Source organism: Nicotiana tomentosiformis, chromosome 1 (genome assembly GCF_000390325.3).
Source record: "Nicotiana tomentosiformis chromosome 1, ASM39032v3, whole genome shotgun sequence".
Taxonomy (NCBI): domain Eukaryota; kingdom Viridiplantae; phylum Streptophyta; class Magnoliopsida; order Solanales; family Solanaceae; genus Nicotiana; species Nicotiana tomentosiformis.
In genome coordinates, this window is record NC_090812.1 from 148,280,875 (window position 1) to 148,291,976 (window position 11,102).

General features: G+C 36.8%; 1 protein-coding gene across 2 annotated transcripts; it reads right to left on the bottom strand.

The window, feature by feature from the left end:
- Positions 1-2,137: 2,137 nt before the first annotated feature.
- LOC104104045 (U-box domain-containing protein 4-like) lies at positions 2,138-10,688 on the bottom strand. Of its 2 annotated transcripts, XM_009612032.4 has the most exons (6): positions 10,315-10,688; positions 7,567-7,632; positions 6,140-6,420; positions 5,788-5,904; positions 3,249-5,168; positions 2,138-2,548 (listed from the first exon to the last, which is right to left on the bottom strand). In XM_009612032.4, the coding sequence occupies exons 3-6, from the start codon at positions 6,413-6,415 to the stop codon at positions 2,489-2,491; spliced, it is 2,373 nt and encodes a 790-aa protein (XP_009610327.1). In that variant the 5' UTR covers positions 6,416-6,420; positions 7,567-7,632; positions 10,315-10,688; the 3' UTR covers positions 2,138-2,488. The 2 variants fall into 2 exon arrangements, with proteins under 2 accessions (XP_009610327.1, XP_009610326.1); XM_009612031.4 differs by lacking the exon at positions 7,567-7,632 and having other exon boundaries at positions 10,315-10,687.
- Positions 10,689-11,102: the final 414 nt, after the last annotated feature.

Consider the following 11,102-nt stretch of genomic DNA (forward strand, 5'->3'; position numbering starts at 1 on the left):
ACCAGTTCATGCAGGACTTGTAAAGGTGATTGTTTTATCTTCTTGTTTATAATAATAGTGGTTAAATAATAAACCTTATGTAGTATCAATTTCATTAAAAAAAACTTCGCCTCTTCATAAGCACAATAAAGTTTCTCCATGGTAGATTTTATTACATTTTTGTAGTTTTAGTTATTTCATAAGAAATGCAATCTCATATTGCTAAAAATTGTGTGAGGAGAGGATGGTCTAATTTCCATTTATTTCCTTCTTTTAAGTTCAGTAGAAACACTATAATTACAAGATAGGAGTATTTACTTTAGTTGAGAATATATTGAAAATATCATTAGCGAGTAGTGTGCATAGACCATATAAAAATGGTACTATACTGGTTGAAGATCTGAAAGATCCTTTGTTAGAGAGCGTTTTTATTTCCAATGTAGAATGTTTCGGTGCGAATTCGAATCTAGTCGGACCTCAATCAGGGGTGGATGCATCTTTCAAGTTGCGGGTCCATCTGAACTAAGTATTTTTCACGCGCAATATAAATTTATGTATAAAAAGCACTAAACTTACAAAAAATAATAGATATGAACATCATAACTTTTAATGTATTATTGCTCAATGATAAAAAATTAAAAACCTTGAAAATCAAAAGAAATTAATGTTACTTACATATTACCCACACAATAGTATTATTGAGTGCTACAAATGATTCCAAGGAGATCTAAAGATAAAGAAATTTGTTTCAGTCAGCAGGAAACAAAGTATTTATATGTATTCGTCACTCATTCTCTTCCTATACAAGTAATCTCATTGTTTTTTTTCCAATAGTAATCTCATTGTCACTACTTTGCAAAAGAAAACATATGACAACATATCTAATTCAAATTTCCCACATCGTTTTTGAAGAATGACTTTTGTTACAATATAATTGAATGACATGACATCTTCCATTGCCGAGCCTTGTAACGTGTGCTTGTAACCTAAGTAGGGGCAACAATGTGGTGGAATGTTAGGTTGATCTTGAAGGCTGGGATTTAAATGGCTAATGCCTGGCCTGCCCTATCCAAGCATGGGGTTGAGTCATGTGGCCCAAATGAAAATATGGGCTTCTTGTCTTCCCAATTCAGCTCAAAGAACATTACTTCATTTATCTTTTCTTTTTATTTTCCATTTTGTACTCTCTTCCATATACGGCCAACTAATCTTGTTTGTACAATGGAATGAACAATCGATTTATCTCTCCATTGTTGTCTTGCACACTAACCAACCAATAGGTTCAATAATCTATGAACGTTTTACTGTAGGTTCAATAATCAACCTAATTAAACCATCACTTTTTACTGTAAGGGGCTTGGCAAAATCTTCCCAATTCAGCTCCAATTTTTCTCATTCGATCTCATTTCTGAAGAGCGTTACTTCATTTATCTTTTGTTTTTATTTTCCATTTTGTATTCTCTTCCATATACATCCAACCTTTCTTGTTTGTACAACGGAATGGACCATCGATCTATCTCTCCAAGTTTTCTTACAGACTAATGAATAGGTTCAATAATCAATGAACATTTTCTTCTCCATCAATCAAGATATTATGTGAATTAATATATTACTGAATACAAATACTCATATACCAAAAAAAATTGTCTAATTGCTACAGTTATGATATACCAAATCTATAGTGCCGGCTGAAAGGTAAGGCGAGTAAAGCAACGGCTTTTAGGCCCCCAAAATGTTGGGGCCCCATTTTTCACTAGGTCTATGATTTATTTATTTATTTTAAATGAGTATTTTACAAAGTAAAAAGTATTATTTTTAATTGATTTGTTATTGTTGCTGACCGGGTATGAGAATATATTTTGTTTTCTATTTAGTGATAAAAAATTGAGTTCAACTAGATGATCAAAATCTCTGGAAATATATTTTGTTAACCTTGAAAGCTCCTTAAAACATAGTAAGTAGTCACTTAATTTGATATTGATGGTTTAAACTTAATTTCCAAATAAAAAGTGTTAGGAAAAAAGACTTCAAATAAAATATATACAAAAAAAAATTATAAAAAAAAATAAAGCCTCTCAGCAAGATTTGGCTTTAGGCCACCAACCGTGATGAGCCGCCCCTAAATCCAAACATCTGATCTGGGAAAATACAAGTTCAGTGAGCAACTAACAGTGGTATCTAAATATTTGAAATCTAGAACTCAAGTATTGGTACAGTGTACTTATATATCGAAGTACAGAAAGAATAGTTGTCATCTACCAATCTCACCACTGTAAAATTACGAAGGCTGCAATCAGCAACTTCTTGCTTGTCTAAAATTTTCTCCACATTTACATACAAAGCTATTCAGGTAGAATCATCTGAGCCATTCTTTTGCAGATATCACAAATGTTGGAAACATTCTAGGAACTATGATCTCCACATACAGTACTTATAACATCAAATTTACCCACATCATTTTATCAGTTAAATAAAAGAAAAGTATGTGCCTGAATGTTGAATATATAAATCAACCTCTTCCTGCATTACCATGCCGTTGATTTCGGAAGTAGCTGAGGAGTTGTTGAGCCTGCATGTAGCCACAAAAGTGAAATGAAAAAGGGTTAGAGTGTTAAGGCACGTATTAGAACTTAATGCAAGGGGAACTTTCAAGTTGATATCAAGTCATTAGATTGCTTTAAAAGGACAATGATCAAGCTTAAATGTCCGATTGAAGGAGCAAATTAGCCATGGACTATTTTGGTCATTTTTGTAATTAGTTAATAGCTACTATAAATAGTGACATTTAGGGTTTATTTCATTAGTTAGCTTTTTGATGAAGAACATGGATACTCAATGTGAGTGCAGGGCTCGTCTCATTTCTCCTCAATGACCTCTCTTGGATTAATTTAGGTTTAAGTAATTCTTGTATGAGTCATTTAATTTAGGTTAATCATTTCTTTCTTCTATCCTTGATTAGTGATTATTACTGTGATTTCAAGGGTTTATCAAGTTTATGGTTAAGTTCTTGTTAATTCAACCCTAATCCCTAGTTCATCTATCTTCCAATTTCAAGGTGTTATTATTGGGTTGATTAAGTGATACAAGTATAATTTAACATGTTATAACAGGTTATTTACTCTATTTTCCAAGCTATCATATTACTTCTGCTATAAGTAGTTATACTTGTTATTTGCTGGATAACTTAACCTGATGGTGCAAAAATATTACTCCACTATCACTGCAAAGAAATTAAAGAAAGAAAATGGATGAAGTTTCTGGCATCAGACCTTTTCTCTTGCTCTTGGGGTGCCAGACAGCGACAATGCAACTAATGGAGGTACAGCTCCTTCCTGGAGAACCATGTTGCAGAACCTGCTACTGTTAGTGCATAGTTGCAAGAGAGCAGCGGCTGCATTCTCTTTACCCCTTGCGGAGCCCAGCTCAACAACCTCAACTAGAAGAGGAATCCCTCCTTCCTGACCGATTTCTGCTCGTCCCTCAGGAATGGTAGCAAGGTTGGACAAAACTGCAACAGCCTTGTCAACCATCCCAATAGCAGGGTCCATCAACTCTACGAGATATTTTACCGCACCAGCCTGTATAATACGAGACTTGTTCTCATGAAGTATTGACAAGTTAAATAAAGCTGTCGCTGCGTCTTTCTTGCCCCTTGGAGTTCCATTTCCCAATAAATCAACAAGAGGTTTGATTGCTCCAGACCTCCCAATCTTCATCTTGTTTTCCTCCATCACGGAAAGGCTAAAAAGAGTAGCAGCAGAATTTTCTTTGGCCTCGGCACTCCCTGTCTGGAGGACATGAATCAGAGGTTCGATTGCATCAGCATTTGCAATGGCACACTTGTTGTTGTCATTAATTGACAAGTTGAGAAGTGCAGTAACAGCATCTTCCTGTACTTTCATGTCGTTTGAGTGAAGTAGGTTAACCAACGAGCTGATAGCACCACAATTTGCAATTACCATACGGTTATCCATATTATGCTTGGCAAGTAATCGGAGTTCAGCCGTAGCATTTCTCTGCATATCGAGGGAAGTGCTCTTCAACTCCTCAATCAACTTTTTTACTTGCTCCTCAACTTCTGAAAGATCAGCCCTTCTTTCAACTGTAGCTGAAGAAACTATTCTTGGAAACCTCTCGGTTGGTCTACGCCAGATCAGTTGATTACGAGGTCTCATCTCTGGTGTAGATGGAAATTCTGGCTCCTTTGGAAGGACAGAAGCAGCAGGCTTGGAATCCAACCCAACATCCCCTGAAGCAACAGCAGTATCTTCTGACACCTTGTTTCCATCACCAGGAATTACAGGGGAAAAGTTTGAATTAGAAAGCGTGCTGGGTGCCGAGGTTGTTCGATTATGACCCAGAGGGAACTGTTCATCAGCTACTAATGTACTATGACCATGTGAACTTATCTCTCCAGAGTGGGCCATCCGGTCTTCACTCTTAATATGTATCCTTTCAACATCAAAAGCAAGTACATTACCATGAACTCCAGGTAAAGATTCCTCTGAAGAGGAACGGGGATCAGATGGAGATGATTCCTCTCTTTGGTTTACACTTGATGAAATCAAACTCTTTCTCGGAGAACCTAAAGATTGTGTGGAGTCTGGTGACAAAGATGGATGGTTCAAGCTCAAGGACTTTATGGGATCAGGCAACTTTACGTTGTTTATTTCGCACCAGTTTGCGATAAGTGCCTTAACAGTGTAATTGGGAATGAGATTTGTATGTCCCAGAGTTTGCCGTGTCTTGGGGCAAACAGTGAGGCCAAGATCAATCCATCTCCTAATAAAAGCTCTCTCATAGGTTTGACCAGAAGCAACAATTACAGGGTCGGTCATCAACTCAAGTGAAAGAGGGCAGCAAAAATCAGGAGGTATTGGCACAGCGGTACAGCTCTGGGACTGTTTTGTGGTGACAAAGCAATCGTGCACATGAGAAACAAGAGTTATCATTTGCTCAATATATTCAACTTCTTCACTCTTTTCAGCTTGTTCAGCATTCTCTTTCAATTTTTCAAGGGCCACGAGCTCAATCAAAAGCCCTTGGTTTGAGTTCAAGCTTAGGCAATCAGCAACTTTGGCAAAGCTATCTGAGCTGGTTCCCAAGCCTTCCACTTGAGCTTTAATAACCTTTGTGATTGTCATTGATATCATTTCATAATCTACATACTTAATTTTCAGTATATAGAGCTGCCATCCAAACAAAAGACATCCACGTTAAAAATGGGGGAAAATTGACAAACACAATGAAGAAAGAGAGAGAGAGAAGGGAGGCAGATTTCACAGCAGGGTCAGATGAATGAAACTCTAAGTTGCTCGGACTCGGGTGTAGATCTAGAGGTCGGCTCCTTCATGATGTAAATTTTCAGATTCGGGGTATAGATCCAGGTAACGGATATAGGTGCGGGGACAGCTAAAAGTAATTCAAATATCTAAAAATAGAGTTCTAGAAATATGTCTAAATTAAAAACATTATGTGGAAAAAATTACAAGGTATTCCAAGAAGAGAAAATATTGATCAAGAGGAGAATCAAAGAAGGGGATAAAAGGAAAAAGACTGACATAAAAATTTCTATATACAAGGTATTCCATTTTCTTCAGTTTCAACCCTAGCTTTTGCTTTGATTTGTTTCTACCCTGAATTTCTCCGTCGATTTTGGTCAAAGTACCCAAAAGCGGTTGACCAGATCCGCTACGGATCCCACACCCACGTTGTGTCGACACGGGTGCGTCACCAAAAGTGAAGAGTTCGAGCAACTTAGATGAAAACTAAAAGGATAGAAAGAACAGACATGTTCTTAGTTCCTACCTCAAGAGTTGTCAAAGTTACATCAGCAGGAAGGCTTTTATGAGAAGATTTAAGAAGCTCAAGTATTTCAAGGCTACATGATCGAATTTTCCCAATCAATGGTTCAGCTTGCAGGACCTACATATCATCCAAAATCAAAACATCAGCAAGAAAGATACTATACAATTTAGCTGAAAATACTGAAAATGTGTTACATGTTAGTCATGAAGATTTTATAAGCACAAAAAGAAACAACAATAGAGTTTTCTTTAATTTTAAAAGTTTTAAGTACTATTAAGTGCAGACTGTAATAAGATAATCTGCTTATTGAAGACATGAAAGTTATGACAAGAGGATAGATCTCCAAACGTACAAAATAAACTTTACTGCACAGCGGTTCCCAGGTTTCGAATAGCTCCCTCAGTTCATCAACACATTGAGCCAGCCCAGCAAATGCTTTCAGAAGCAGCTCACCAGAAGCAGCTTCAACATCAACGATGGCGTCAAGAATCGGCTTTACAAGCTTCAGTATATCCTCAATCTTACAATAATATTTACGAACCAGTTCACCACTTATGTGATCACTTGATGATAAATGGGAAAAACAGGTGATATTGTTGAGAAGCACTTTTAACAATGATATCTCCATTCCACCTGGTCAATTAAAATCAAAGTCCTCAGTAAACCAAATCAATAATATACACTAAGGTTATACACTTCAGTTGAATCACAGAGGATAAAATGGATAAGTTATCTCTTCAATTCAGTAGATAAGAAAACTGATCTGCAAACTATGCTAAAAATTAAGAGAAAATTAAGTCGCAATATTGTATAGAAGCACTTTAGCTAAATCACTAGCTGAGAATTTCCAGGAATACAGCTGATTCTTATCTTTAAAAAACTCATTCAGATAAGGATCTCTGACATTCTAAAAGGATTTAAAATTTGCTTCATTTGAGCCAAAAAAAGTATATTTCAAAGACACAAGTGTCACGAGGAAGATGATCAGTGTTTGGTCATGCTCTTAATTTTTTTTCGTAAGTTTGTTCATAATCTTAATGTGTTCTCATATCACACTTTTAGTGATGCTACTCTTGGACTATGCCACTCTGGACTAAACGTGCTCCCTCATCCTTCTCTATGTGTTACATTTTATTTCCCAGAGTTCCTCCCTTGCTTTTTTCAGAAATTTACCAACAACGTGTCTCCTCCTTCAATTCTGTACTACACTACCTGTTTGAGTTAAATACTTTGAAGGTGTATCCCTTAAAGTAACATTTATGCCCTTTACAGTATCTGTATGAGGCATGTTATTAGAGTGCATAACAGGGAAGTCCGACGACTTCACTGAGTATCAAAAAAATAAAAGTCTAAAAGTCATACAAATATAAATATAAACTCATTTATTGCACAATTGTATTTACAAAGAAAAGGAATATCCACTATGCAAATTTAGCAGTTATGGAGATTTAGCAGTCATGTTGGAACTACATCGAGGTTACTACAACAAGGACAATCAAATTGTATATTTGTTACAACTTGTCCATGGGATTAACAACATCATGCATGAAAAATGACATTGCGAAGAGATTGCTGAATAGAGGTAAACAATGTTGTATCGAAGTTGCCTCGAAGGTCCAATATATCCATAATATGAATGTGGTAGAACTGTAGAGAATAAGATGAATATACATCATACAAGATTGGACCACTAGAGATAATCACAGCCGACAGATGGTGCAAGTAGTACACATAGAAGATAAAATATGACAAGGTTGCCTGAGTTAGTACATGTCTAACCTCTAGATGTACGGGTTAAGGGCAACGATACGATGATTGACAGTGTTAAAACAGGACAAGATTGACCTAAAATCACAAAGAGCAAAGTTATTCCAAAAGACCTAAAACTCTTTTGAAATCAATGCAGACTAAGCTAAGAACATAATATAATGGAAACAAAGAATCTATATAAACAATATTCACTAGTTGTAACTAAGGAATTAGGATTAGTTGTTATTACACTTGCATTAGGTCTGGTTTGTCAGAACATAGATTAGCAACTTATACATCCATGTGAGATTAAGTATGAGATTAAGAGAGCCCTCTTGACTTGAATCTTCTATCTAGTCGTTTTAGTTTGGTTAGAGACGTGACCTTTAAAGTCAATATTACCACACATACGGGAAGGGAAATAAGACATCTTCTGAATCCAAAAATTATAAATTCCTGTTGCGTACTTTTACTGAGAACCTCATGCTCCACATGAGAAATACCACGTAAGATTTTGTCGTGTTGTAGCAACTTTAATATCTGAATGGAGAATATTTCTGTCAAATTAGGGTCAAGCATCTATTCAGCCCCCCCCCCCCAAACAAAAACCCCTCCTGTAGCTGGCTGATTCTGCATATGTATTCAGTCAACATTTGTTAGTTCAGCGCTGAACTAGGGGAAGTGGGCGTGGATGTGAGGCTTGATTCGCAAGTCATCCCGAGTAGAGGCAGCTTCAAGTACCTTGGTTCGGTTATCCCGGGGGGAGGGGAGATCGACGAGGATGTCACACACCGTATTGGGTAGGATGGATGAAGTGGAGGTTAGCATCTGGAGTCCTGTTACACAAGAGAGTGCCACTGATACTCAAAGATAAGTTCTATAAAGCGGTGGTTAGACCGGCCATGATGTATGGGGCTGAGTGTTGGCCCGTTAAGAACTCACATATCCAGAAGATGAAAGTAGCAGAAATGAGGATGTTGCGGTGGATGTGCGGGCACACTAGGATAGATAAGATTAGAAATGATGATATTCGGGAGAAGGTCCACGTGGCTCCCATTGATGACAAGATGAGGGAAGCGAGGCTTAGATGGTTCGGACATGTTCAAAGGAGAAGCCCAGATACGGAGGTGTGAGCGGCTGGTTCTGGAGGGCACGAGAAGAGGTAGAAGGCGGCCTAAGAAGTATTGGGGAGAGGTGATCAGGCAGGATATGGCGAGACTCCAGATTTCCGAGGACATGACACTTGATAGGAAGATGTGGAGGTCGAGTATTAGGGTTGTAGGTTAGGAGCTAGTTGAGTCGTGCCTTACTTCGTACCATTGTCGGACTAGCCATGTAGGGTTTTTGTTTAAGATAGCTAGTGGCAATGTTGTGTCTTACTATTTCACTTTTCAGTGCAGGTCCTATTTACTAGCTATCGCTTTTGCTTTGCATGTTTCTTCTAGATTTCATGGTGTTCCTATTTTTCTTATGATTGTTGTGGCGATACTAATATTGTCTCCCTTTGCTTTACATCTTTCTTCTGGATTTCATGGTGTTCCTATTTTTCCTATGATTGTTGTTGTGATACTAATATTGTCTCCTTTTTGTCCTTTTGTTTTTTTGTTTTTTTGAGCCGAGGGTCTTTCGGAAACAGCCTCTCTACTCCTTGGGGGTAGGGGTAAGGTCTGCGTACACACTACCCTCCCCAGACGCCATTAGTGGGATTTTACTGGGTTGTTGTTGTTGTTGTTGTTGTTGTTGTTGTTGTTGTTGTTTGTTCACTACAAGTTTTACTATCTAGTTTAATGACTTCCTACTCTAACCTAATTTCCAGGACGTCTATAGGACATAACTCTCACCTTTTTTATCGTGACAATGGTGTTCGGGACAACTTGCTAACTGATCCACCTAGCAAACCGCTACTAAACACAAGCACAAGTACCAAATAATCCTGCCGAGAAGACTGGAGCAGCTGCGCTCATACTGAGTGTCATAACGGGGATTTTGACCTGTAATCGCAAATCGTCACTCCAATGCCTTAACTGCTCAGCGATTCTTCCGACAACATAACACTCACTATTTAGATTTCAAAGTTGTTATTTCACTGCAGCTAGATACTATCCGAACACAATTCTATTTGAGACTTGAAACACAGAAAGCCAGAAAAGCAAGTGGGAATCTAAGATGGGTTTATAATAAGACTAAACTCTATTACTATGTGAAAAGTTTCATTCTACACTCTATTCTATTAAATGACTCAAGCCATGGCTTTCACTCTGATCTCATCAATATCAACTACTAATAAAATCCTTCTCTATAGCCTCTACGTTTTAAGTTTCAATCATGGGGTTTGGACTTGCTCCCCAAATTAGCACCACAATGTAGCACAAAGATATTTCATTGTTGTATTATACAAACAATATACTCCTTATGTCCCGATTTATGCGACAAATTGATTGAACACAAAATTTAAGAAAAAAAGACTTGAAATTTGTGATTTAAAACATCACATAAATATTTGTATGGCTATAATTCATCTCATTAAGGTAAAACAAGAAGTTAAAAATCAAAATTATTTCGTCATTCTACTAAAAAGAAAAGCGTGTCACATCAAATTGGTCAGAGGGAATAGGAAATAAGCAAGCAAACAAGTATCAGCACAGTAAAAATGACTTGCAATTATTGATGAAATTACAGGTAATTGCAAGAAGCCCTTTCAATTACTAAAGAAAATGGCACCTTAATTACACAGCAACAAGCGTTGAAATGAAATAAAACAAAGAAAAGTAATCTCACCAATCAGAAAAGACCAAACAGAGAGGCTCTTGAGCACACAGTGAAATGAACAAAACCCTAGAAGATACGGCTCAAATATTGAACACCTAATTGATTCCACCAACCCAATAATCAACGCGCTTTGAGGAAATTTCTCAAGAATTTATCGACTCAAATTCAACAGAATTTTCACTTCTGGCAACTTCAACTCCGAATTTTTTCCTTAATTTGGATAGAGTCAGAACCAGATTAAAGCTAAGTTTTTGGCAACTTCAAAAATGTGTGCACTTTGGGGGGGGTTTAGATTGTGGATTATTGTTGCTGGTGTCCGAAAATGGTAAGAGACAGAGCCAAGTTGGATTAATAAATGGATTTTTGATTTTGTTTTTGGCTTTATATTCAGTACAAAAGAAAGGGGATTTAAGGCCGATTTTATGTGTATTGACTTTGTGTTCCTTCTTTGACACCAATATCTTTGACTTGGAAAAGATTACAACTTGAACAGGCATAAAATAAGTACTCCCATTTATTTTTAATTGTCCACTTTTAACTTTACACTCCTTTTAAATAAAAAAAATAAAATATACTAATAACAGCATGCTTGGCCAAGTTTTGAAAAAATAAATATATTTATTTTAGAGATTTGATGTATTTCGCCAAGTTTCTAGGAAAAAAATAAATACTTTTGTGTAATAACACAAGTTGCTTTGACAAGGTGATAAAGTTGCTTCTCAATAGAAATATTTTTAGAAAACTTGCCCAAACACAAATTGATACCTAATATTGACAAAAGTGATTTTCAAGTTGAC